The 27,858-nt window shown below is 55.4% G+C and overlaps 1 protein-coding gene and 1 pseudogene across 5 annotated transcripts in view; one reads left to right on the top strand and one right to left on the bottom strand.

The window, feature by feature from the left end:
- The window catches only part of ARAP1 (ArfGAP with RhoGAP domain, ankyrin repeat and PH domain 1), a 75,474-nt gene that overhangs the window by 11,536 nt on the left and 36,080 nt on the right, over nt 1–27,858 (bottom strand). For all 5 annotated transcript variants that reach the window (XR_011472848.1, XM_070425566.1, XM_070425565.1 and 2 more), the window contains 17 exons: nt 27,253–27,802; nt 15,539–15,702; nt 14,872–14,939; nt 14,128–14,255; nt 13,859–14,014; nt 13,411–13,480; nt 13,000–13,120; nt 12,393–12,595; nt 11,801–11,907; nt 9,670–9,869; nt 7,853–7,938; nt 6,413–6,595; nt 5,125–5,299; nt 3,793–3,927; nt 1,515–1,650; nt 1,147–1,249; nt 144–339 (listed from right to left, as the gene is read on the bottom strand). Coding sequence is in view for 4 of the 5 variants with exons in the window: in XM_070425566.1 (XP_070281667.1) it covers nt 144–339; nt 1,147–1,249; nt 1,515–1,650; nt 3,793–3,927; nt 5,125–5,299; nt 6,413–6,595; nt 7,853–7,938; nt 9,670–9,869; nt 11,801–11,907; nt 12,393–12,595; nt 13,000–13,120; nt 13,411–13,480; nt 13,859–14,014; nt 14,128–14,255; nt 14,872–14,939; nt 15,539–15,702; nt 27,253–27,773 (2,752 nt within the window). In the remaining variant the exon portion in view is untranslated. The remainder of the gene's footprint in view (nt 1–143; nt 340–1,146; nt 1,250–1,514; nt 1,651–3,792; nt 3,928–5,124; nt 5,300–6,412; nt 6,596–7,852; nt 7,939–9,669; nt 9,870–11,800; nt 11,908–12,392; nt 12,596–12,999; nt 13,121–13,410; nt 13,481–13,858; nt 14,015–14,127; nt 14,256–14,871; nt 14,940–15,538; nt 15,703–27,252; nt 27,803–27,858) is intronic.
- On the top strand, nt 10,477–10,891 carry LOC139017616 (small ribosomal subunit protein eS12 pseudogene; annotated as a pseudogene).

Consider the following 27,858-nt stretch of genomic DNA (forward strand, 5'->3'; position numbering starts at 1 on the left):
TCTGAACACACACCCCCCCAGGACCCACCCGCCAGCATATGGGACCACAGGGTAGCATTCAGACTTCCAGGGAGGGGCTGGGAGCCTGGAAGCCCAGGATCCGGTGCCCTGCAGGTTGGGGCCCCAGGGCTGGATCCACGCACAAAGCTCCTGCAGTTTCCGCAGTTGCAATGGCTCCTCGCAAGGCCCCTCTGGGAAGATGGCATGGAGCTCGGAGCCGGTGAGAGAGAACCAGCCCTCCTGGGCCCGCTGCAGGCTCAGGCCAGCTTTGTAGGGTAGGCGCCCAAGCCGCTCAAAATCCCGGGCCAGCAGATCCTCAGCCAGGGGAGGCACGAACGCCTGTTGGGGAAGACCAGAAACTGCTTCGGCCATCAGCACTACCTGCCAGACACTTTGGCTTGTGGGTGCAGCCCACTGCCCACCCAGCTGCCTCCTCTGTTATCCCCAGGGCAGACCCAGCAGAGTGGATGAACTCAGGTGTATTACGCCCCATATCAGACCCACTCAGATGTGCCGTCCTCTGGAAAACCTCCCGACACCAGAGAAGGACGTCCTTCTCTGTGCCCCAGGGCGCCAAAGCTTCCCTGCCCTCTGCTGTGGCACTGATTATACTGTCATTGCTATCCGGACCCCTTCTGTCTTCCCCATCAGCATGGAGCACCTGAAGAGCCAGGACCAAGACATTCATCTGGGTCCCCAGGGCTCTGAGGAATGACCATCAGGAGCCCACAGACGACTGAGCAATGACCAAGGGAATGATAAAAGTCACCGGCCCTCATAGCACGGGGACCCCAGAGGAGCCTGGCTGGAGTCCCCAGGGCAGAGCTCTCCTCTGCAGGCTCCCTGCCTCCTTCCTCCAGGACAAGGAGACCACGGGAGTTGGCACTGTCCATCCTAAGACGGTTCTGCCTGCCATTCATTATTACACATGTATTGAGTACCTATGGAGTACAAAGCCCATATAGTTGAGACAGGTTTCTCGACCACCCCCAGAGTGCTGCAGATTATGCTAGGCCCTGGGCCTGAGAGCCTTCCCTGTGTCGGCTGCCCTCCATCGTGGGGGAGCTGGCATATATGGGATCCACCAGGAGGTCCCATCATACGCCCTGTAGGACTCCCTCCCACCCTCCTGCTACCCAGGCCCACCTTAGCAATGCACTTGACCCACTCACGAGCCAGGTCCGCACTCTCCAGTCCAAATAGATATAGTCGCTCTCCCTCCGTGTACACCTCAAAGGTGTGCTCAAAGCTGCAGATACACAGGCCAGGATTCAGCCCCCACCCCCCAGCCCAGACCCCATCACTGCTACTCTCTGCCCCACCCCATGACTGCCTTTGTGAGTGCCCTTCACCTGGCCCCTAAGAGTTGGTGGGAAAGCCCAAGGTGGGGCCTCAGGGGACTGTGTGACTCTGAGGAGGTCCTGCCCCTCTCTGGGCTTCTTCCCAATGGGGTAATGGTGGGGGGTTAGATCTTATAGGAATAATAGTCTGTGATTCTGCCCAGGGGTGCTCACCCGTGGGTGTCAGGAGGGGACACTGCCAGGCACACAATCTCGCTGGCCCGAATCTCCCCGTTGGGGGTCACTGCCCGCTCGTTCTCATAGTAGCTCAGGACCCCGTCACTAAGGACACACCAGCGTCGGCTGAACTCTGGGGAGAAATTGGTCAGGGGAACCATGAGAGAGCCACCCACCCTCACCTAAAAACCACCTCTGCATCCTCCCTGGGCTCCCACACCTACCTGGTCCATGTCCTCTTCATTCTAACTCACAAGCTTCCCCCAACCCCACCCTCCTCTCTGCAGCCCTGTGACCCAGCCCAGCCCAGCCCAGCCTCTCCCCGGGACCACTGCAGTGGCCTCTTCACTGCTCTTCCAGCCTCGCTTCTTCCAAGAGTCAAAAGTGATCTAGCCCTGGCCAGTGTGCTCAGTAGTTAGAGTGCTGCCCTGCACACCAAAGGGTCTTGGGTTCAATTCCTAGTCAAGGGCATGTACCTGGGTTGCAGGTTCAATCCCCAGCCCTAGTTGAGGCACATGTGGGAGGCAACCAATTGATGTGTCTCTCACATCAATGACTCCCTTTCTCTCTCCCCAACCTCCTTCTTCCACTGTCTAAAAATCAATGGAAAAAATATCCTTGGGTGAAGATTAATTTTTAAAAAAGTGCTCTAGCAAAACCAGATTCTGTCCTTCCTTAGCTCAAAACTCTTCCATTACCCATCCCACCCCCTTGTCCTCAGAACAAAGTCTGTGGCCCTCAGCCTGGTATTCAAGGCCCTGCTGGGTCTGCCTGTTCTCACCTCTCCAGCCCCCTTTCTGGGCACGTATCCCACCTCCCTTCTCTTCTCATCCTGTTCCCTCCCTGCACCCATCATCCTTCAAAGCCAATTCAAATGGCATAAGAAGCCTCCCATGTGCCCCTCCCTCTCCTGCACCCACCTTCCTTTGCCAGCAGCACCCATTACTCTATACTCTGCCTCCTCTTATAATTGCTCCAAGGACTCTGACAAGATTCCATAAAGGAACAGAAATAGGAATATGGGCCAGAAAAGGTAGGAGGAAGAACAGAATGTCAAGGTCATTCAGATTCATGAAGCATTGAACTTTACACTGGCTCAGGGCTTCCTGGAATCCAGGACAAAAAAGGATGACTCAGGCAGCTACATAAATGACACCATCAGGCAGAGAGAGGTAGACTGGACAGTGCCTCAGGGAGAGTGAGGTGATGTGCAGCACAGAGCTCCAAAGAAATCTCTCTGGGAGTTGGAGGGCCTCAACAGGGGATGCTGAGGGATGCGGTGAGCAACGGTCTTGACAGTGTTCCCACCGTGGACTCTGTCTCTCATCCTATCTACAAGAGCATGGCACTGCCCTCTGATGGTGATGTGTCCCAGAACCTGCCCCCCAAGGCTGAGCTCCCTCTAAGAGGACCAGCCTTGTCTCAGTCACCCTTCAGCCTGCAGACATTTGCCAAGTAAGTGCCCACTGGGTACAAGGCACTGTTCTAGGCTCGGGGCTACAGTGGTGACCAAGAGGAGCTTATGTTTCAGTGGGGCACAGAGAATCAATAAACAGACCTATAAACAGATTAATGTCAGATAAATGGTAGGAGAGTAGGATGAAAGCAGGGTAAATAGGGAGGGCTATCTTGGATAAAATGGTTCAGGATGAAGTCTCTAAGGAGTGACATTTAAACAGAGACTGGAATGAAGTGAGGGACTGACCATGCAGATACTTGGAGAAAAGCATTTGGGGCAGAGGGCTAGTGAGTGCAAAGGCCCTGGTGGGTGTGAGTATGCATGTCTGAGAACCAGCAAGGCCAGTAAGGCTGGAGTAGAGTGAGGAGAGGAGCGAGGTCAGGGAGGTAATGGAGCATGACATGGAGGTGCTCGTAGGGAGTGTAAGGACCGTGTATATACTCAGAGTTGGTGAGCAAATGGAAGACTGAGATAAGAGAGGGACGGTGCTTTAAGCTTAGTTCTCAAACTTCCTAGTACCCACCGACTCCAAATGCCAGATGCCCAGCACAGGGCCCATACCAGTAGGTGTTCAATAAAGGCTTCTTTAGTCCAAAGGAAACAGGCAGTGCTGGGCTCTACAGAGCTGTGCCCTACTGACATCCTGATCGTGCCATTTATTAAGCACCTACTGTGTACCAGAGACCACATCTGGGAAGCCCTCCAGGTTGACTCTGCCAGGGTGCACATGGCACCCTCATGGGCCCACCAACCTGTCCAGCACTGGCTTTTCTGGCCTTGCTGCCATGCCAGAATGGCACCTTCCCAGGCACCCACCTTCCCGGGCACGGCGGTCCTGCAGCAGCTTGGCAGCAGAAGCGGTCTTGTAGAGGAAGCCACTGTGGCTCACAGTTGGCAGGACAACAGAGTAGTGCTTTTCCAGGGGCTTCATCAAATCCAGCCGAGGTACCTCTTTGGGGAAGGGGGTGGGGGTGTAGAAAGGCTGGTCATACTTGCCATCCAAGGGGCAGCCCATCACCCACACCTGGGTTGGGCATCCAAGCTTGACTTTAAGTCACCAGGCCTGGATCCCTGACTAGCACCCTCAGGATCTCACTGCCACATCCAGGATTTTGCCCCAGCCGTTCTCCAATTCTCCCCCTCATGTGCAAATTCCACCCTGCTCCCAAGGCCCAGCTCCAGTACCAGGAAGTCTTCCTGACTCCCCAGCCCGGCCCACCCCACCCTCCCTGTTGCCTGTTGAGGCAAAGGGCCAGCACACTAGAATGAGGGGGGCCTTGGGCAAACTCGATAACAATTCCCAAAGGGAGGTTTATCCCTGATGAGGCAAAGCCTAAGGAAGCAGCCTGGCTGCTTCAGTCCCAAAGCCCGAGCCAGCTGGGTGGTCTCCTGTGTCTCCCTGGACACCTGGGCTCTCTCCAGCCCAGTGCACCCCACCCACCTGTGGCCCTGAGCCCGGAGCCTTGGCCGAGGAGCTCCACCCTCAGTCCTAGGATGTGGCCCCAGAGGCCAGAGCTGGGCCATGACCAGCAGCCCTCAACCCCACTGTCTCCTCCTCATCCACCCCAAGAGCAGAAGCAAAATGGAACCTAACCCGTCTGTGACAGAGACCCAGACAGAGCAGTGGACAGGGCTGCTATTGTAGGTCACCTGCACATGGAGAAATGCAATACCCCCTGCCCCCCCCCCACCAACACACACACACACAGCAAAACCGACATAGCAAAACAGACATAGTCTGCACAAACCCGAAAGCCCTCAACACTCCCAGGTGCACAGAAACAGATCCACAGCAACTCAGAGACGCACAGATGCGGGCACACAGAGGCAATGCTGAAGGCCCACACTATAGGTCAGGGAGAGACTCACAAAGACACAAAGATGCAGAGACAGAGACACAAAGGGACACATGTATAAAGAAGCAGCCAGATGCACAGACACTGACATGCAAACCCAAACACACCCCAAAATCACACACACTGTTATATCAGGACCCTCAAGGAGCTGCAATTACAGCTGGAGTGGTATGTAATCAAACCTCACAAGGAGACACACAGCCCCCAGACCCCACTGGCATCCCTTCCAAAGGCCCAGACCCCAGCAGCAGGGAGGCTCCATCCCTCAAGGACTGCCCCACCAGTTGCTCACCTGTGGTCCGGTTGTTCCGAAGGAATTCCATCTGCAGTGTCTGCCCCGCCTGCTCGGCAAGAGCTAGGGGTGTGGGAGCCTCTGGGTCCCCTGAGAAGCAATTGACCCCAGCTCCACAGCCCAGGAGCGCCTGGGTCTCGGCCAGGTCTGTGGTAGTGACTGCGGCACACAAGGCCTGGGAGGGGCGAGGAGGGAGGAAAGGGTCAGTCCCAGCAGGAGTGTGGGGCCAGTGGGGAAAGAGTATGGGGGGAAGAGATAGGAAGGATGAGGAAGGAGGCACCCAGGTCTAGGGGGACCCATCCTCAAGTTGGAAGAGAGACGACGGAGGAAGAAAAACAGAAGAGAGGAGGAGGAAGAGAAAAGCCCAGGGAGAGAGGGTGGACAGGGGCTGCCCAGCAGAGACCAGGATCCCAGCACCCAGGGCTCACCCCTGCTGCAGCCCCAGGACCCTGTCAGCTGCCAAGCCTACTCTCAGGAGGAGCTCAAGCTCCCTCTGCCTTGTGGAAGGACAGAGGGGGTTGCTTTGTAGCTAATTCCTCCCACATTTGAATTCCTCACCGCCTGCCCATCCCTCTGGACCAATGGGAGTTGCCGCCCCTCCTAGCTGGCAAGTCAGACTGGGCTGGACTGGGGGCTGGACGCCTGGGTGCCTGGGAGGTGCAGGCCTGGCTCCCACTGGGCTTCTAGCTGGACTGAGCCTCTGGGGTGGGGCTTCTTGGGGGAAGGGCTGAAGGCCCACAAGAGGTCACAAGTGGCATCCCCCTGCCTTGAAGCAGGCTACCTCCCACTCAGGCAGAGCCAGCAGGACCCAGGGCTTGGCTCCTAGCCTGTCAGGGCCTGGGGCCCATACGGGGGCCTCATCTTGAGTGGGGTGTGGATGGGGGTGGTCAGAGCGACCAGCTGTTTTTCATGAGCCTGACAGGAAATAGCACCCCCATCAAGTTCACTCCTTTTGGCAGGATACAGAAGGAGCAGGACAGGGTGCGGGAGACAGAGGAATCAGCAGGGGAGGGAGGCAGACAGATGCTGGGATGTGGTCTTAGTCCAAGGGTCAGGCCTGGCTCCTCCTTTCTTTGCCTCAACTCTCCCTGTAGCTTAGGTACAGCCCATCTGCCCTCTGGGCCTTAGTTTCTCCATAGGCCAGCTCATCACTCAGAGCTGGTGGAAAAGATGGGCTACGATGGTGAGAAATGTGTGGACAAGAAGAAAGGGGGTGGTCTCGAGGGGCCCTGACAGTGTAGGGAAAAGGGGTTGCTCTTAAGGGGCCCCAGAAGCCCAGTGACCTGACCTTGTCCAGCTCCTCCTGGTTGCCAAAGAGTGGATGGTAACGGCGGTACTTGCCCTCGAGGTATTTGGCCTCCAGGTGGCGCCGCCGGGCACTGGGGCTGCTGTGGGGCTGCAGGGCCTCACTGGGAGGCACGCTGGCTGCCCAGAAGCAGTTCCCGGCACCATTGCCCAGCTGTAAGAAGAGCTACAAGTGTGGACAAGAGGTTAGAGACAGCCTATGACCAGGGGCCCCGTAACCTGCAAAATCTTGGTTTTGAGGTTGTCAGGCTTATGGCTAGGAGAGCCAGGCCACCCACTCACTCTCCCATCAGGGAAGCTGAGGGGCAGGCTGCTTGTTGGTGGCCTGGGGCGCTCCCTCACCAACCCTGGGTCTGAGCCCAACTCCTCAGCTCAGTGAAAGGACAAGAGGCAGACAGTCTGAAGGTAAACATCCCAGGCCTGGCTTCTGGTTGGGGGCCTTGCTACTTCCCCACCCAGTTCGACATCTGGAACTCTGCATTCCTGAGGCTATCACAGCTGGGGGAGGGCTGGCTAAGCTGACAGCCAATGGGGTGAACAGGGATTCTGGAACCATATCCTGTCCAATATTCTTCTAAGACATTCCCCAGGGGCTGGGTCTGCAGCTCCACCCCACATAGCTCCAGAATCCACACACCCCTGTTCCTGGGACAGAGCCCTACAATCACCACCTGGGCTCCTCCAGGGGAAGAGGGACAAGGGCAGATTCTGGAGGATTGCAGGGGTCTAGCATTCAGGATACTAGTTTTTCATTCTTTCACTCTGCTGATTCTCTGTCCCACTGCCATTTCCTGCCCACCTCCCCTGGCCTCTTTGTCAGGTCTTGTGTGGGGTGCTAGAATGCAGAAACAGTCCCTGCTGCTGCTGACTCACTCTGTGACTTTAGGCAAGTCGTTTTCTCTCCCTGGGCTTCTATCTCTGCATCTATAGACTGCAGACTCTAACCCTAACTCACAAGGGACGTGACACCCAAATTGCTCTGGAGTCTGCAGCTGAGCTGGGCTGTCAGTCCAGCCTTCTGTTGCAGGTTCTCCCCTATAACTACCACAATCAGTACCTGGGAACCCCGAGTACACAGGCACAAATGTACATGTGAGTGTGTGCCCCTAAACATAGACCTCATATCCACCGGCATATGTGAGTAGAGGTGAAATGAAGTAAATAGTTTAGGTTTTGTAGGACACAAAGTGTCGGTTGTATAGTCTTTTTTTTTTTTTAACAACCCTTTAAAACTGCAATAACATTCTTAGCTCAGTTTGCTGCCTGCCAAAAATCAGCTTTTCCAAAATCCACACCCACTAGATGATCCCAAAGGTCTCTTCTAGCTCTAGAGTGCTGGGGTCTGGGAGATGGAGGAGATGGGATTGAGAGACCCAGGCAGCAGCTAGATCCCCAATACAGGTGAAAAGCAGGGGCCTCCCACCTCGATGAGTGTTTCTGTCCACACCTTCCTGTCCATCTTCAGGCTCCGTACCTTGGAGACGCCAGCACCCATGCCACGGTGCTCCCCTGTAGACAGAGGGCCAGACTTGGGTCCTCTGGGCCATTTCCTGCATAAAGCACTCACCTCCTTCCCCACTCCAACCCCCAGTGCTCATCCAGGGGCAGACTGGGAGAGGCCACAGGCAGGACCCAGGGGCTATGCCTGCAGCTCCACCCCACACAGCTCCAGAATCCAGCTACAGACCACTGCTCCCTGCACCACAGGACTGAGTCCACAGTCATCACCTGGGCTCCTGCAGCAGCCCCCCAGCTGGCTTCCTATGGCCAGTCTTGGCTCCCTGCAAACCCCTCCAATGGTTCCCAGAATTAGTTCTAAATTCCTTACCTGCTTCTCCTTCAATTTCATCTCCTGTTTCCCTCTATCCCACTCAGCCACATTTTCTTCCCTCTTCTAATCTTCCAGCCCCTTCCTGCCTCAGGGCATTTGCACTCACTGTTCTTTTTGCCTGGATTCTCTTCCCCCAACTCCCCAGGGCCTGTTCCTGACATTTAAATCTCAGTTGACATGGGGAGAGGGCTTACCACATATTTTCTGCCTAGCACTTCTGTTCGTTTGTGTATGTATTTTCGGTCTCTCCCCTCTAGAACGTAAGCTGCCTGAGAGCAGGAACCTTGATTGTCTGCTTTAGGGTCTAACCTCAGAGCCCGGGACAAAGGGGCACATAAGTGAGCACTTCATAAATCTCTGTGGAGTGAAAGGGGAGGGGGAGTCGGGGCTGAACAGAATACAACCTTGCTCCCTACAGGACCCACAAAGGACCCGTGTAGAAGAGAGGGGGCTGGGGGCACTAGGAGTGCCTGGAACTGCCTGGCTCAGAACTGCTTCTGCACCCCAGGCACCCTCAACCTCCATGAGTTGATGCTTTCCTAAGCTGGTCTCCAACCCAGTCATTTTTCTGCACCCAGATCTCGTAGCTCAAGGCCTCCTGGACGTCTGCCCTAGATGTTCCACAGGCTTCGGGGGTTTTCACTGAGCTCAGAAACTTTCCCAAACTGTTCCTCCCCTGAATCCCCACCTGGGCACGGTCAGCTCCTAAGGGGGCCAAGTCCCCAGCACCTGACACAGTGCCTGGCACATCACAGACCCTCAATAAATGCTGACTGAGTAGATGAATGAATCTTGAGTTCCAACCTCTTTCTTTCCCATCCTCCTCATCTAATCTGCCATTGGAAATTTTACACCATAGATCCTAACCGTCTCTGGAATGCTCTCCATTGCTTCCCCAGACCAGGCCTCCTCCTCCTCTCTCTCAGCTCCAGCAGCTGCCTCCTTACTAGTCTCCAGTGTCACTCCCTCTAACTCAGCTTCCAACCTGCCAGAGTCTGTTGCACAAATCTGACCAAGGTCCTCCCCTCCGCTGCCTGCCATCCCCCTCTGGATGAAACATCAGCTCCTCCCTCCACCTGGCCCCTGCCAGCTGCTCCTACATGGCCTCCTTCCACTCTTCTGAGGGGGCAGGGGTGCTGGACCCTAAGAGGCCTGGGCTAAAATGCACTCACTTACTTGCCAGAGGACCCCCAAACGAGCTATTTTCCCTGTCTATGCCTCAGTGCCCCACCCATGATGTGAGAAGTTAAATGCCTGTCTTGCAATCCCAGTGGGAGAGGCTTGGCACACAGGTGCACCTTAAACAATCTGACTGCTATCTTCACTCGTCCCTCCAGCCAGACAGACCACCTGCCACCAGACACATCAGCCCTGTCATGCCTTGGCCCAGTGCTCCACCCCGGACACACCTGCACAGCGCTTGCAGATGACGACACAGAGGTTGATGGAGGCCCAGTCAGGCTGGGCAGCCCCGCAGTCAGCACAGAATCTGTTGGGGGCCACGGCCCAGATGCGCTCGGCCACCTCTGAGGTAGACAGGGCCTCGGCAATGGCTCCCTGCATGGCCTCCAGCCACTGCTCCTTCTCTAGTTCTGTTTCGGCTGAGAAGCTGGAGACATAGGAATGGGAGAAGAGAGGCTGATGGAAAGGGCTCAGAAGGATTTGGGGGCAGCATAAAGGGGCACAGCATGAAGTTGAAGGAGCAAGGTGTTGAGAGCTCATTGTCAGAAGAGGGAGTCATCCTGGGTCAGTGAGGAAGATGGGTGTGACAAAGGCAAGGACAGTGAACCTGAGATGTGTGAGGGCTGGCGGAGTCCCGAGGGGCTCTGTCCCACCCAGGGAGTAGAGAAGGCTGCTGGGAAGAAATGATACCTGGCTAAGACCTGACAGATGACAAGGGCGTAGCCAGGTAAAGCGGTGGAAGGGTGTTCCCTCTAGATAGAGGGAACACCATGTGCAAAGGGGCAGGATGGCACATGGGAGATTCCAGGACCTGTGGGCAGGATGGGCAGACTGGCAGAGAGAAGGCTGGGAGACAGACAGGGACAGGCCTGTGCCAGGCAGAAGTCAAAATGCACCCAGAGGACAGTGGAGAAGCAGTGGAGGGTTTCGGTGGGGGCAGGGGGAGATGTCTTCCCCTCTGGCTCTTTCTTTCCCTTTCGTCCTGAAGTCGAGTGTGTACATTCACGATTTGGCTCCACCCGTAATCCACTGCCATGGCCCAAGAAGGTGTTGCTGCTGCAGATGTAATGGATTGCTAATGCTGCTTTATGAGAGGCGCTGAAGACCAGCCACCCTCATCCACGAAGGCCTAGCAGTGGAATCTGCGAAGCCGCCAAGGCCTTAGCCAGGTGCTAAGCCCGTGTTCATGTACTTGCATCCAACTGCATGAGCCTACGTATGTCAGGTTGGTGGACACCCTTGGTGCTGAACACCAAATCAACTGAATTAAGGCTGATGACAAGGAACTCGGTGAATGGGCAGGCCCTGTAACACTGACAGAGAAGGAAAACTCCGGAAAGTGGGTGGTTGCAGTTGTGTGGTAATTAAGGATGATGGTAAGAATCTCAGTCCAAGGATGTCATCAAAAATTACCTCAAAGGCAAGAAATTCTATATAATAAAGAGGTAATATGCAAATTAACCCTCACGCCCTCACAAGGTGGCTGCCCACGACTAGGCCGGCGGGGGGGTTAAGGAGGGATGCCCGAACGACTGAACAAGCAGGCTACGTGGGGTGACCAGGCCAGCAGGGAGGGTTAGTGAGGGACAACCAAACGACTGAACAGCAGGCTGCGTGGGGCGACCAGGCCGGCGGGAGGTGGGGGGTCATGAGGGGTGACCAGGCTAGCAGGGGGGGCAGTTGGGGGCGACCAGGGCAGCAGGGGGGGGGGGGACAGTTGGGGGAAATTAGGCTGGCAGGGGTGGCAGTAAGGGGCGACTAGGCCAGCAGCAGGAGGGAGTTAGGGGCGACCAGGCAGGCAGCGGGGGCAGGCAGGCAGGTGAGCGAGTAAGAGCCAGCGGTCCAGGATTGTGAGAGGGATGCTTGACTGCCAGTTTAGGCCCGATCAGGGAGGGGACAAAGGACAACACAGACCACAGAGAGACAGCTGAGGTCCAGGAAATCAAGATGGTAGAGTTTTAGAGGTTCAGGAAGTAGTCCCCAGGACAGGTCCCAGGAAACAGGAGGGAAGAGCAGCCTTTTATCTCAAGCAAGTACTGATGTCAGACGAACATTTTTGAGGGAGCAGGGCAGACTAGAGTGACAGCAGGGTGAGTGGGTGGTGCAGAAAGTCAGTATGGGCAACTCTGGGAGCAGTTGGCAGGGAAGGGGGACAGTGATAGCCAGAGGTGGGTAGGGCAAGAGTGAGATTTCTTAAAAGGGAAGGGTCAGAACAGGTTAGCAAGTGAAGGTCAAGGTCCAGCAGGGGTGGGCAGGGCAGGGAAGGGAGGAGAAATCCACCCCACAAGAAGGGGCAGCTTCTCACAAGACGAAAACAGTGAGAGGGAGTGAGGACGCAGGTGAGCAATGGAGGCTCACCTGAAGATGCGGTACGGGGTAGTGAGATCGAAGCTACGCCGGTCCACTTCCTTCACATTGCCCACACTCATGTCGATGAAGGTGATGCCGATGCCCAGGTGGTACTCCTGGCAGGCAAGTGAGAAGGAATGAGGGCAAGGCCTGGAGGGTGGAGCTCAAGGCCCAGGAAGGGGTAGAGAGGAGGGGGAGGTGGTACCTTAGGAATTAGAAAGTGGCTAGAAAGGAGATTGGAGGGGGGGCAGGGATCAGGGATCTGGGCCTGGGTACAGGTACTCAGGCTCGGAGGCCATATAGCAATAGGATGGGAGGGTAATACTCAGGGACCAGGCAGGGGATGGAATCAGAACTAAAGGCAAAAAGGAAGACAGGGCTGGCTTGGACAAGGAAAGAGAAAAAGGAAAAAAAAAAATAGGACTAAATGGCCAGATGGGTAAGAAAGAGGCTGAAGGACCAGGTGGACTTGGGACAAGGCTAACGGACCAGGTAGACAAGGGAGAGGCTGAGGGACCAGGTGGGCATGGGGTGGGGTTAAAGGACCCGAGCGGGCATGGAGCAGGGGAGAGATTCAGCAGCCTGGCCCACCCCTTCGTACCTCCAGATTCTTGTAAAGCTGCACTTTGTCCCCAACCACAGCCACATACAGTTTATTCTTGATGCCACGCAGCTCCAGGCTGCCAGCACGGTCAGGCAGCTCTGAGCCTTGAACACCCAACAGAGAAGCACTGGAGAGCCGGGCCCGGGCACGCTGCTCGGCCACTGCCTGCTGCAGGGCCTGCATCCACTCCTTCCGCTCCGCTGTGGGCAAATGGGAGGAAATAAGCCAGAGCTCAGCTTGGCAGGGGGCCCTCTAAGAACAAGAAGGCCTGTCCAGACTGGCCACCTATCTCTGACTATACTGAGTTCTCTGACTTGGACCAATCCCGTGGAGCCAACCTCAGGCTCCAATCCCAGCTGTGACGGCTAAAACTGGGCAAGCCTGCTTTGCCTATCTGAGCCCATTTCCCCCTGTAAATGGAATTTGATGCTGAGGACTCGGTGAGTATCTCAAGCAAAGAGCCTCAGAGGGTACCCCCATTCGTCCCCCATCTCACAGAGGGTTGACTCCTCTCTGGGTTTTATGTGGGAGAAGCAGATGTGCCCTGGTCCTCCCCGCCCTTATCAAGCCAAACTGCTCGTCTTCTGCCGGTCCCACTCCCCACCATCACTCTCTGCCCGGAAGGCAAAGGTCCGGTTGTTCGTGATCACTTCAAACTTCTGGTCCCCAATGGCAGCCACGCGGGAGATGCAGGCCACAGAGATAAAGCGCTTAGAGTAGGCGTCCTGGGAAGAGAGAGGAGCTGTACTGTGGAGGGTCCCGAGGCCCAGCACCCCCTGACTCCCTCAACCTCAGTTGAAATGAAGGCTACAGCCCTGTTTCCCACAGGCGGTCAGGGACAACCCCTACCTTGATCCTGACCACAGCCCACAGCTGGCTGATGGGCCAGAAGAACATGGTTTAAGGAGTCAGACTGGAGCTCTGGGGAGGACTCATCTGGGGAGGGACTCCGCCTGGGTCCCAGGTCGGGCCAGGCTGGAACAGGAGGTCGCATCAGGACCAACACGGGCCTTACCTTGTTACTATCAAAGTATCGCAGGTAATCGACATCCAGTCTCACCCATCGCTTCTGATATATATAAGAGCTGGAGAGGCAGAGGCAGAGGGCAACAGAGCAAAGGATTGGGGATTAGGAGAGGGGCTCTAGGATTATCCTAGCCCCCTCAACCAGCCGTGTACGAAGTTAGGTACAGCCAGGTCCAAGAGAGGAAAAATTCCAAATGGTCACTGAGAACATGGACTTTACCTACAGCTGGAGTGACTGAAGTTGGACTTAAAGTAGGACTTCCCAATATTAAGGGTAATAAAACATAGGTCTTGTGGGGATCATCAGTGGTTAGTCTGCATGGAGGGAGTCCTGCTCGAATAACCTTGATCCCTCTGATTTTCAGATCCATGACACCAGCATAGAACAATATGCACCCCGTGCAAAGCACCAGCAGGACCCAACAGGCCTCACTCACCCCTGCGGTGGGTTCTTGTCCAACCAGCCAGACTTGATGACCTGTCCGATGGGGGTGGGACCCCCGGGCAGTCGATCCATGGGATGGGGTGGGAGCTCGGGGATCAGGAGGCTGCTGGGCAAGGATGAGCTCAGGTGGCTGGTGCGCCATCCACCACTGGAGGAAGAGGAAAGGGAATGAGGCGGGCCGAGGTGGGGGCTCCAGTGGGGTAGGGGCTCATAGATGGGGGAGCTGGATGGGGGAGCCACCTGAACAAAGTGGACACTCACTTGGGGATGCCCTCATAGGCCTGGTCATCCTCTTCTTCATCCCCTTGGTCGTCCGACAGCTCCTCCCCCTCGCTCAGCAGACTGGCCACACGCACGGCACGTGGGACTTGGCTCACTGGAGGCTCCTCCTGCCCCCCGGCCCAGACCCACTCAGTGTCATGTTTCCCTTCAAGCCCCAGATAACACCTACTCAGGGGCTGCCACACTTCCGTCTGTCCACTCCATTCTGGACCCACACAACTTAGCACTCTTCCTCATTTCCTCACACTCCCCTCTTCCCACTGGCAGACTGCACAGGGGCCGAGGGAGACAGGGCCACGCCAGGCAGATCAAAGACAAAACAAAACAAAAATAGAAAGACTCAGGGGTGGAGAGTTAAGACACTCAGAGAGAGGGTGACACTGAAACACAGAAAGTGAAACAAAGACAGAGGGACAAATCCCTCTGTAGAACAACAGCTATGCTCAAAGCACCAAGGAGAGAAGAGGCCACCCACAGCCATCCACATGCAGCTGAAGACTGGAGCTGGAGCCACAAACCAGACCCCCCAGATTTCTGGCCCAGCACTGGGATTTGGGACCCTGTGCCTGACCCCTGACCTTGCATGGCAAGACAATGAAGGGGGAAGGGAACTCTCCTGGGACAGTTGCCCATTCTCTATCTGGTGGTCCCCAGGGCCTGCAGGCAGCTGAGCAGCCTGGCCTCACACTGAGAGCAGACAGCCCTAACCACCACCTGCCCCACCTTCTTGGTCATCACGCCAGCTGGGGCTCCTGGCCCCTCCTCTGGGGTCTCATCGTAGTCAGGGTCATCTGGGGAGAGAAATGGGTGGGGGAGACTTAGAAGCAAGGAGCCTGGCCTCCCCTTCCGGGCCCCTGGGCCCCTGGGCCTGGCTTCACAAAGGCCATCCTCAGCCGGAGACCCCCACCCCCAACTGGCCTGGCTTTCAAAAGAAGGCACAGGGGACAGGAAGTGCTATTTATACTCTTGGGACCTCACAGGACGTCACTAGGGGGTGCCTGGCCACCACAGGGAGGTCTGAAGAGGTGGCAAGCTTGGGGATCAGGGGCGGGAACTATTCAAAAAAGCAACATGAATTGAGAATCAAGAGAAGTGGACAATCCTCAGGGGCAAACCAACCATGACCATGGAAAACAACCCCCCTCCCCGGACCATGGGCAACTCAGAAAGTTTGCCATGTGCCTGCACCTGGTAAAATAAGTAGGTCAGATAAGTGGGTGCTGCCCCCATTTTGAGAATGAAAGGAATGATGCTTACCTGTCCAGGGCCACACTGGGGGTCAGTGGCAGGGCCCAACTGAACAGGGGATGCAAACCTTGCATCCTTTCAGATGCAAGGGCCAGAGCCCAGGGCACCCACTCGGAGCTCCAGGCCTGGCTATGGCACTCACCGAACTCTGGGAACCGGTGAAGAGGCTTTGGGGGGATATCTGGGAGGCTGGGAGACGGGGGCTGGGGAGGCTCCCGGGGGAAGGTGGCCGGGGGCTCCTCAGGTTCTGGCTGAGGAGAGGTTGACAGTGGTGATGACAGTAACTCCTCTTCTTTGTAGGGAGGGCTAGAAACAGACCAAAAGTTGGACAGTAAGGGGTTAGCTCAGTGCCGCCGAGTCACTGGGCCAGCATCACCATGCGACAGAGCCAGGACTCAACCCACTGGGCCCCAGCTCACCTGAGCTCAGCAAAACTCATTCATTCCAAAAACTCAGACAGGAGCCCCCCTCCACACAGACCTCCTTGCCACACTCCCCCGCCCCACACCCTGCAAGCTCCCCAAAGCCTAAAGGAAGCAGGCACCTCCCCTGGCTGCAACGCTGTGACATGGTCACCTGTCCCAGAGCTCTAGCTTTTAGCCACATGCACCCCTCTAAGAGAGGAATGAAGACCAGAATGGCGTGCCCTAGCGGTTTGGCTCAGTGGAGAGAGTGTAGGCCTGTGGACTGAAGAGTCCTGGGTTCGATCCCGGTCAAGGGCACATAGTTCTGTTGCAAGCTCCTACCCGGCCTGGGCCCTGGTCAGGCCTCGTGCAGGAGGCAACCAATCGATGTGTTTCTCTCACATCAATATTTCTCTTTGTCTTTCTCTCTCTCTTCCACTCTCTCTAAAAGTCAATGGAAAAATATCCTTGGGTGAGGATTTTTTAAAAAAGACCAGAATGGCATGTGGGTGGTTTACATCCTAGCCTGGGGAGTCAGGGAAGGCTGGACGAGGTGAGGCTTGAGCTGAGCTTCTAAGGATAAGAAGTCGTATGTTGGCAAATGGTTGAGGGAGAAATGAAATGGGCGTTGAGGCCAAAGGAGCAGATCAGAGCTTCAGAAACCAAGTCCGGAGGCCCCGAGTCGTGGGTCTCTGACCTTCTCTCTTGTCCCAGACACAGATATTCACCAACCCCAGATGCCTCAGACCTCACAAACTCACCTGATCCCACCCCACTCCTCTTAGAGCACACCATTTCCCCACCTCTGCTATCGCTCCCCCAGGAACCCTTCCCCGACTCTCCTTCGCAGACCCCTGGGCTCCCACAGCCACAGTGCTCCTGTCTGTCTGTCTGTCTCGGCACAGATCAGACTGCTCCCTGCAGGCTGAAAGTCTCCCAAAGGGCTCTGGCACCAGAGATGTGGGTTAGAACCTTGCCTCGGCCTTAGGTCCTGTGTCCGAGGGTAAGCAACTAGCCTCTGTGAACCTGTTTCCTCTTCTGTAGTGTGGGGACTCTATTTCCAACCTGCCAGGGTGGTTGGAGGATTAACCAAGACAAGGAGAGTCAGATGCCAACACACAGGATGCACAGGGGCCACCAGTTGGAACAAGATGCCTGAGCCTTACAGCCCTGGCCCCACCCACTGCCTCTGCTAGTGTCCAGCAGGGGCCGAGGAGGAGCACCAGAGTGTGTGGGCAACCTTCCCCATGGGTTATTTTCAGCCTGGTCTATTGCCCAACGTTCCTGGCAGTGACTGACTACAAAAGCAAGGAAGGGCTGGGGTGTGACCATGATGTCAGCCTTTGTTCCTGCTGTTGCCTCCTCCAAGAAAATCCTTCTCCCTGGTCTCTGCCTGGGGAACAGCTACTTATCCTTTAACTCCAAACTCTGCAAGTTTTCCTGGCGCCTCCTTCATGCTCCCCCTGTCCCTGCTCATGTTTCCTTCTGTATGAGCTTTAGACCATCGTGCTGACATCTCAGCCAGGAACTGACCCCTGAATCGACAGTCTATGTGCTTCTTAGGACACATGGCTACTGCCGCATCACCACTAATCGTCTCTTCTCCATGTGTGAGCAAAGAATGAATGAAACTCTTCCTTTCTGTGTGAGAAACTGACCTTCAGCTAGCTTCCTTCCTTACTCTGTTCCCCTAGAAACCTGCCAAAGGTGGCATGTCAGCCATGTTCTGAGGTGACGCTGCCGTTGGCGAAGGTGGCCTGAGTGAGGAACCGCACTGAATGGGGAGAAACTGTAAGTCAGGGGTCCTCAAACTACGGCCCGCGGGCCACATGCGGCCCGCCGAAAACATTTATCTGGCCCGCCGGGTGTTTTTGCCGCCGCTGCCTGTTGCTTAGCAGCGACTAGTGTTTTTTTTAAACTATAGTCCGGCCCTCCAACGGTCTGAGGGACAGTGAACTGGCTCCCTGCTTAAAAAGTTTGAGGACCCCTGCTGTAAGTGGTTGCCACGATGAAGAAGCAGGAGCTTTGGTCTCTTCTGAATGTGGTGGCTTGTACTGGGCACATCCCATGCAGAGACCTAAACCCGCACCAGTGGGGTTTTTACAAGACATACTAGCCCCTTGGGGCAAGACTTTCTAAGCCAGAGTGGCTCCCACACCTGTCCACTGTGGGTCTCAGTGCCCCCTGAGCTGTCCCCTGGAAGGTCACAGAGAATGGCTCCTATCCAGCTGTGTGAACAGTGGCACTGACTGCCATGAGGACCCCACAGCAAAGGAAAACCTGCCGCTGCCCTGGTGGCCAGCTGTTCCCTTCCTATGTGCTTCTCGGGGAATCTGATGCCACAGGGGCTCATGTTAGTCTTATGGGCATGAATGTTCAGCTGGACCTGAGAAGATGCCCTGTGGGTACTGCACCAGGCATCTCTCCAACTTGACCCTGAGTCTCTTTAAGGCAGGGGCAGCATTGGACTTCTTTATCCTCACAGCCCAAGTACAGGGCGTGGCTGAGTCAGCAACAAGAGCATGTTGAATGAGTGGGTGGGTGAGCAGACAGACGATGACAGAGTAAGTGGGTGAATGGATGGATGGGTGAATAGGTAGGATGGATGGGTGAGGGTTGGGAGGAAAGCAAATGAAAGGGCGAATGATGACCAAGAGACTGAGTGAGTCCTTAAAGGCCCAAGGGTGCAATGCCCTTGACCTCTCTCGACAGGCAAGTCACACACAGCCTCCCAGACTCTAAGAAGAGGCCCTTGAGGGCATGGCCTGATCAGCTGAGAGCAGAACTCTCAAGTTGTCAGGCCAGGACCAGTCAGACTGGCCCAGAGGAGGTAGGGACAGGTTCCACCCCTTCCAGCCAAGCAGGGCTGAGTGGGCCTGGTTTCCCAGCCTCCCCCAGGACTGAGAGTCAGCACTGAGGGAAAGGTGGTGGCAACACAGCATCCTCAGAGCCCAAGCAGCCTCGGTCCTACCACCTCTGGCCCCCAGTTCTCCCCCAACACCATCCTGACCATCTGCCCATCCTGAGGCCTCCCTAGCATGTGGGCTCCCTGAGGCAAATGCCACACTACCTTATGCACTATGGTGAGCCCAGCACTCAGCAGGGTTTAGGAAGTAAGTGAACACCTGGATTAATTCTTATTGTGTGTGTATATGTATTCCCAACAGTCTTCAAAGTACTTCATATGAATTAATTCAGCTACTCATCACAAGGGCTCTACAAGGTATGGCTTACTGTTCTCTCCACTTTACAGCTGAGGAAACTGAGGCACTGGGGCACAAAGTAATTCGACCTCCATCCCACAGCTGGATTTATATCCAGGTAGTCTAGCATCACAGCCTGCAAGCTCCATCACCACAGCCAGGATCTGAGGGCTTCTCTGAGGCTGACCTCCTCATGCCCCACCCCAACTCAGAATCGAGGCAGCTCTGGAGCTGGTGTTTGGTCCAAGAGGGAATGTGATCACAGCTCTGACACTTGTTGTGACCATGGCAAGAAGGGAGAGGTAACAGGTGCAAAGGGCTCTTCTTCCAGCAGAGCCTTCACAGGAAAAGGACTATGTGCCAAGAAGGCAGGAGCAAGGGGGCCCCTCATGAACCTCCAGACTTCATTCTAGCCACCTCCTCCAGGAAGCTCCTGGCTCACCCCTGCCTGCCTACCACAGGAACAAGGCTGTGCTGAGTCAGGGCCCAGAAAAGGAGAAGTGGTGTCAGGAAAGCACAGCAAGTGGGAAAACCCCAGGGGAAGGCACAGAGTCCATAGAGTGCTCCAGCCCCAGCTGGAATCCTGGCTACTCAGTGCCTGCAGGCCCAAGAACAGCCCCAGCTCCAATCTGCAGCTGAGGCCCAGCTGGAATGTTTCCCACTGATCGCTGACCCATAGACCAGAAGATCAGCCCCAACCCTAAGCATGTGCTTGCTCAGTGTCCGACTGGTACACCTTTGCTCAAATGGCTCCCTCTTCCTCACTGCCCTCTCCCTACCGTCTCTGTCCATGGAAAGCCCATCTGTACACAAAACACAAACACAGTTCAACAGGACTGGCCTCTAGGCAGACTCCAAGATACCGATGCAGAGCTGCTTTCCCCAGCCCCGACCCGTGGCTCCCCTGCTCTGTCAGCCCCTTTCTCCTCTATCCAAGTGACATGTGGACCCCTCTGCTCTCCCCACTATGCCCATAGCAAGACTGGGCACTCATGGGCAGGGGCTGATCCACCCCAGCCTGGGCCCTCAGCCTACGTTTAAGGTTTGTCTTACTGGATTAAGGCAAATACACACAGCCTACTTCACATGTAGGGGTTGGGACACATGTGAGGGTCCCAAGCCAGAATGGGTAAGAGTAGGGGGACCATATAATTAGTTGCATACACCAGAACATTTCTGAGAGGCACTATTAACTATGTCATGCCAACAGATGTAAATAGGGCCTGTAGCAGAAAATGAGATGTGTGTGTGGTCGCTCTCGCTAACAGAGCTTTGGAGCCAGCAGACCTGGGCTGGAATCCCAGCTTGACCACTCATCAGTCTGTGACCTCACAAAGCAGGTCACTTCACCTCTGAGCTTCAGTTTCCTCTCTGATCTGCTTCTGAGGTTACTGATCATTCAGTAAGGAGAGCCACCCCCACATGTCATCGGCACAACCCTCTCACCCTGGCTATGGCTGAAGGAGGCTCAGGCCCTACAGGTTGGGCCAGAAACCTACCTGCTTCATAGTCTCCTTCTCCCTCAGGGTGGCGCTTGACTCTGTCTACATCAATCTCTGGCAAAAGGAACTAACTCTTACCATAGGGGCAGGTGGGCCGCAGAGCAGGGCAGTCTGAATATCTCAGGCTGGCCTTGAATTCATCCCCCACTCGCATTCCAGCCACCCTTGACGGAGCTGCACTCCATAAATGCATACTTCCAGGTCTCTACATATGCTGTTCCTTCCACCTGGAATACCTTTCCTATCCAGCCACCTCCTACTCCTCCTTCAAGAAACCCAAATCATACATCCTCCTCCTCCACTTTGTGACTCTTCTTATGCCCCAAGCTGGGATGGGGCCCCTTGGGGCTCCTCCAGCCTCCACGCATCTAATCATTCAGTGTAGTAGTCAATGTTTGCTTCACCGAATGACAGAGAACCAAGGACCCAGGCCTACACCCAGTCCTATAGTCAGGACCTTCCCCCTAGAGCAGGGGTGGGCAAACTTTTTGACTCGAGGGCCACAATGGGTTCTTAAACTGGACCGGAGGGCCGGAACAAAAGCATGGATGGAGTGTTTGTGTGAACTAATATAAATTCAAAGTAAACATCATTACATAAAAGGGTACGGTCTTTTTTTTTTTTTTTAGTTTTATTCATTTCAAACGGGCGGGATCCAGCCCACGGGCCGTAGTTTGCCCACGGCTGCCCTAGAGTGTCACACAGGCCTTGGAGGGATCCAGGCCAATCCCAGCTCCTGGACTCTCACCAGCAGGGCCAAGAAGTGGGGTCAGGCCCAGCAATCTGAACACATTTGTCTGCTATCCTGACCCCCTTCCCACAAGAAGGCCTTCCCAGCTGCCCGCTTCCTCATTCGTTGGCTACGCAAGACCAAGGCTTCAGTCCTATGCTTCTTGCTTCCTCCACAGCTGCTCCTGTCCTTCCTTCTCCATTATGAGACACAAAGGTCACCCCCTCCAGCATGTGTTTGTTCTGGTTACTTCTCCTCAGGCCATAGCACAGAAAGCCCTTCCTGGCATTTCACTTGCTTAGATGTAATATCTTTAGCTTTTGCAATGCTGTGAGTCCCCTCAGGCCAATCCCTCTCCATGCCACGGCATCACCCAACACGGAGGGGCACTTCAGTGAGGGTGCTGGGTGACTGAGTAACCACCACCTCTCACTTCCAGGTCACTGGAGAAGGTTGGCAGCTTCTCCACTCCTCCACAGAGCAGTGCCCAATTAACCTGGCATCCACCCTCAAAACTAAGGCTTCACCGAGCCCTTAACACTTCTTTCTGGAACAAAAGCTACCACTTGCTAAATACCAACAATGTGCCAGGCATTCTGCTGGGGGCCTTTTTTCATTTAATCCCCACAATGACCCAGATCATCAACTCCACTGTGCTCGGGATACACCTCCTCCTCCAGGAAGTCCACCCAATAGCCCCCCCCCCCCCCCCCCCTCACACAGCCTATTGTGCCTTCATGGCTCATCTACCACCAGGTCAATACTGAGCTTCCTCATAGGCCAGTCCTGCTGTATGGGCAGGACGAGATACAGGCCTGGGTCCCATGGCAGCTGTACACGCTTCCCAGGCCTGGCCCTGTGCTGGTTCTAGAGGGGAGCAGGTGGAGGAAATTTAGCCCTCAGGGAGCTCACACTATACTGAGCCTTTCCCCCGACCCCAACTGCCCAACCCAGGGCTGGCCTGGGAGAAGAAAATGCAGATGTCTGCTAAACCCTATGGAAGATGAGCCGAGGACAAAGGGCAGGGCTGGGTGCACGGACAAGACCTGGTTAGAAGCATCTCTATATCCCCAGTGACCCAAGCACAGAGTTGCTGAGTTCATAAGAAAAACACAACAATTGGGGGGAGGGGAGGCCAACCCTACCCCCAACAACATAGGCACCGACCACACCACCAGTCCTAGAAGGAGGGAGAAGAACCAGGCAAATAAATGCCAGTCTTTGGCAGGTCTCCCTATCACCCTGGGTTCGGGGGGCGGGGGGGGGGGGGGGGGGGGGGGGCAGGTATTCGGGTAGGAGCTGTCCAGAGTCACAGCACGCTTGAACTAGAACTTGAGAGAAGCCCACCTAAGCCTCCTGAGAGAATCCTCAGTGAGGTGCAGGGAGCTAGAACTAAGGAGATCAGCACCAGGTACCTAAAGGGCAGAGACCCCATAGAGAAGCAGTCTGTGTGGCCTAGCAAACAGGTACCATGGGCGCCCAGTGGGGAGATGGAAAACTGGAAATCTCAAGGCAGAGGGAGGGAAGAGAAAAAAGGAGAGCAGGAAAGTGCAAAAGAAAAAAACAGAAAATGTGGGAAAAGTGAAAGAATAATTTGAGGGGGGGGGGGGGGGTGGATTGGGAGGAGAACACAACAGAAAAAAACAGCCCAGAAGAGACAGGCAGACAAACAGGGATTCCTGCCTTCCCAGGCCCTCAGGAGGAGCCTAACCACCCCCCTCTCCCCCCAAGCCCAGCCCAAGGCTGCCCCTTGCTCACCCTCAGATGCCTGCCGGTCCCGAGCCTGAGGACTCCCACAGCTCTGACCAGGCGGGACCAGCGTATGCTCAAGTGTGCTGTGTGCCTGCCCAGCCAGTCCGTGTCCAACCTGGGCTGGTCTCGCAGAGTTCTTGGCACCTGTTCCCTGGGTATGTCTGAAGCTAAATCTGGGTCCAGGTGTGGCGCCTGTGATTTGTATCTCTGATCACTTGTCTGTTGTGTGTTTCTGTGTATAACTGTGAAGAGAGTGAGTGCCTGTGTGTGTGTGTGTGTGTGTGTGTGTGTGTGTGTGTGTTTGTGTCTGCATCCAGCTCTGGCTTCCTGCTCTCCGCCTCCCCCACCCCTGCAGCCCTAGCCAAAACACACACTTCCTGAAAACACTAACTGAGAAAGAAAGAAAAGTCACCCAGAATCCCCCGGGGCAGACACTTCCTCCCCGCCCCAGTGCTCCCCCACCCCCCGCCACTCCCCCTGATCCCAAGCTGGAATGAGACAAACCACCCCAGTGCCATCTAGCAGGGACTTACTGTGTGGACACCCAGGAAGCCCTGCCCTGGCTGGCCCCTCCCCACCCCACAAAGAAGCTCAGAGAGGCTGGGAAAGAGGCTCTTTGAAGGAAGCAAATTCTGCCACGGCAACAAGTGATCAGCCTTCCGGAGGATGGGGATTGGCTGAGCTGCAGGGCACAGGCAGGGGGCCTTGCAGTGTGACTGCAGCTGGCAGATGCCCTCTCTTGGCAAATATTCCATCTTCCAAGGTATCTCCAGGCATCCAAGTATCAGAGGAAGAAACTGAGGCCCAGATCAGTCCAGGAAAGACTCTGTGGAGTGACCCTGGAACCCTGGATCAGAAATGAGCCCTCTGACATTCTCAGGCAAGCAGGCTCAGAGGGTTCACATCTATGAGACTTGGAGCTGGGTAGACTGCGGGGAGCCCGGTAGACTGGGCCCCAGACCAGGAGCAGAGTCTGAATATCGGCTTCCATCTGCTGGGCTATGTAACTCTGAGCAAATCTCTCAGCATCTCTGGACTCATCAGGAGGTTCCCTATTACAGTTTTAAATAAGGATAGGAGTGCAGACCCTCTGGGGTAAAGTGGGGTCCTCCCAGGACAAACAGAATACTGAACCTGGTTCTAAGAGTCCTGGCCCAGCTGGGGCGAGGCAGAAGGGACCCCATCCCTGCTGGTTTTCTGCCTGTCCAAGACATCTGGGGTGGCATGGGTTGGGCGTTGGGAAGGGAGCTAGGGTGGTGAGCTCAGGGCACTGAGGGCAACAGTAGAAGCTCATGTCGGCTTCTATTCACTCACACAACAGACGCTTTCTCAGGGCCAATTAGGCGCCCGGCACTGTTCCAGATGATAGGGATTCAGCGATAAACAAAACCACAAGGCTCTCGGCACTACAGCTGACATTCTAGTGGACTCCTCTTGACATCACCCGCACACACATGTACACACACTGGCTCATACCTAACGGTACATTAATACTACACTTGCCAACTTGCCACCCACAGCATGAGCACTCAAAAATGGACTTGTGCTGCTGGAGTCCCCACCACACCAACACGCACAGGCACATGTATGTGCACAGGGCCCTGGTGAACTTGCAAGTCACCACTGAAATGGCATATTAAGATCACACATCAGCCCCCTTAGAACCTGTGCGGATGTGTAAATACAGACACACTACTACCCTGAAACCTTGAACAAAGGAGTCACCATCTCAAGAATACACACATGCAGACACAGCAGAAAACCCCAAGTTCCGCCAGGGAGCCTGGTGATGAGCTGGAACCAGGCCAGAAATGTTCACAGGATCTGGTATAAAAGGCCCTAAGATTGAGAGAGTGAGATACCCATCACTGGAGGGTGCAAGCAAGATCAGGAAGCGGGGACTCCTGCAAGGGAGACAGGACAGGCCAGGTTGAGAAGCCTCCCACCATGCCTCTCACAGGAGCTGTGAGGGGATGGGGTAGCCAATCAGGGCCCATCCTGGCCCCTACCCTGCCTGGCCTTCGCCTGGCACACATACTTAAGGCTCAGCTGTGGTGAATTTTTCTACTAATGAGCTTCAATGACTTTGTACATTCTGGGAGCACTGGGGCTACAGATGCCCGCAATTCGGATCCGCTCACTACAAGGGGCCAGATTCCTAACCAAGGAAGCCTGGCCTCCCCCAGAGGTTGGCTAAGGGGTTAAGTTCAAACAGGCTCTGAGAGCAGGGGCTGGTACCCTGGGGAGTGCACAGATTTTAGCTCTACCCAGCAAGTCTCCTGAACTCAGCTGTCAGCACCAGAAGGACCATTAAAGGCCAAGGAGGGGGAAACAAACACAGAGAACAGCTCCTAATGGGAGTCACAAAGCTAGCTAGGCCTGCCTCCCAAGCAAAATCCTGACCTCCACTCTCCCACTATGGGTTTTGCCTCCTCAGCCTTTGTGAGCTCCTTGTAAACAGGGACCTATCTTCTGTCCTTGTTTACCCAATCCTATCCTCCACACCCCCCACCCCTGAGACAGGCAAATAGACAGACAGACACACACACACACCCTGATGATGGCATTAAAGAAAATAGAAATTACTCCTGCATGGAGGACAAGGGCCACTAGAGGGTGCAATGACACCAGGAAACACCAAGCCAGGCTCCTGGGGGACCCTAGTACTGTCCCCAGCTGTATGAACCCAGGAAAGGCACAAACCCTTTTTATGCTTCTACCAATCAGACTTCAAAACAGCACAGTCCTAGCTTGCCTTCAAAGCCCCTCATTCAGTGCCTCTCTCTGGATAGGGAAAACCTCCCAGACCCTCCTCACAGGGGATCCCTGAGGATGTACTTGGCATGTACCCAGCCAGTTTTGCCCTCCCTTCTCTGAGGCTGTTTCTCTGCTTGAAAACGGGACACAAATCCCCCAGAAGGCTTGCTGAAGAGATCAAATGAGATCATGTAAGCAAAACACCCAGCACAGAGCCCAACAATAACAGGGACCAGGAGACCTTTCTCTGTGCATCTCTTCCTCCTCCAAGAAGCCTTCCCAGATGAGGCTGCTAGGTCCGAGGGCTACAATAAACCTCCATTACACCCCTGAACAAATATCCAGCCCCAGCTGGGAATGCTCCCTCCGGCTGAGCGCCCCAGCAAAGGCAGGAAGCAAGGGCACATGTGAAGAATATTTAAATGGAACGTCCACAAAAATAGAAGGAAATTTAAGAAAAAAGGGAGTACCAGGAGCCAGGGGAGAAAACAGTTCTGAGGAGGAGGAAGGGCAAGTAGGATGAGGCCTAAGAAGCGTCCCTCGTGTAAAGGGGAGAGACAGAGCACAAGCACCAGACCCTGGGAGGTCCCTGCTCCCCCACAAGCTCGTCACCCGAGGCTCCCGTTTCCTACACACGCTACTTCCTGACTCCAGAACATAGCCTGACACCCCCCGCCAGTATCTCATACTTACCAGGCCCCACCCTGAACTCTAGACTTCCTCCCACACTAACAGCTGTCCCTGGGTCCCCAGATAGTGATGGCACTGTTGTCCACCCAAGATGGAAACCTGGATGCTGTTGTGGCTCCCCATGTCCTCTCCACTCACACCCTGGCTGTCCTTAAGTCCTGTGTGGTGGGGACTCCAGAAACAACATCTCACTCCAATCTGCCTACTTCTCTCACACTGTCAGTATGGGGGGGCGGGAGGGAGGCCTCACCTGGCCCTGTGCCTCCTCCCCCATCAACCTTATCAGCAGCCAGATCCTTTTAGCACTCAGCTTTCATCAAAACATTCTGCTTCAAACCTTCCTGGCTGTCCACCTGGCCTTCATAACACATCCCACCAGCACCATCCACAAGCCTCACCCTCACTCACCCAACAGTTAAGTACAGTGTCTGCCCAGAGCAACCTAGAAGGTGCTTCCCACCTGGGCTTTGCACATGCTGTTCTTCCACTGAAGTGCCTTTCTTACTGCAGTGCCAAAAGCCACAAACTGCCCTAACTGGTTTGGCTCAGTGGATAGAGTGTCGGCCTGTAGACTGAAAGGTCCCAGGTTCGATTCCGGTCAAGGGCATGTACCTTGGTTGAGGCATATCCCCAGTAGGGGGTGTGCAGGAGGCAGCTGATATTTCTCACTCATCAATGTTTCAAACTCTCTATCCCTCTCTCTTCCTCTCTGTAAAAAATCAATAAAATATACATATTTTTTAAAAGCCACAAACTCCCCCTCCACCCTCTAGGATCCTCTGCCCATGTACCTCCTTCTGTGGACAGCATCCACTCACCTCACGGATGGACGGGGGGGCACAGTGCGAGGGGGCACAGGTGGAACACTTAACTCTGCCAAATGGCGCTTGGCAGGCAGCGGGGGCAGTGCAGGGGGCAGCGCAGGGTCTGGGACAGCTGTGGAAGAGGTAGAGAAGCAGGCAGGAGGAAGGCAGCTCCTCCGGGGTGGGATAGGTGGGGCAGTGGGTAGTCCCTCATCCTCTCTGGTCGTGGGCAGTGGCTCAGGTGGAGTGGTGGGTGACGGCAGTGGGCGGAAGACATTACGCTTCCTGGGCACGGGCCGTGGGGTAGGGCGGGGTGCTGGGGCTGGAGGTGCATGAGCACGAAGCAGGCCAGCCAGGATGCGGCGGCGGTGGCCAGGCAGTTGTACACCCATGTCCACCAGGCGGGCATCGCTGAGGCCTTGGCAATCTGTGGCCCGCACCAGTCCATGATGCTCAAAGAGCACGGTGTACTGCTCCAGGTGCAGTGCCTGCAACCACTCAGCCACTGACAGTGCTGCATCCCCAGCCTCTGTCATGGTTCCTGCCAGCAGGGCTCTGTCCAGACCTGGAATAGACAGATGGGCACGGGTCAGAGGCAGCAGCATGGCTTCCCAGGTTTAG

Source organism: Myotis yumanensis, unplaced genomic scaffold (genome assembly GCF_028538775.1).
Source record: "Myotis yumanensis isolate MYYU_CA2020_CCGP unplaced genomic scaffold, mMyoYum1.0.hap1 SCAF_10, whole genome shotgun sequence".
NCBI lineage: Eukaryota > Metazoa > Chordata > Mammalia > Chiroptera > Vespertilionidae > Myotis > Myotis yumanensis.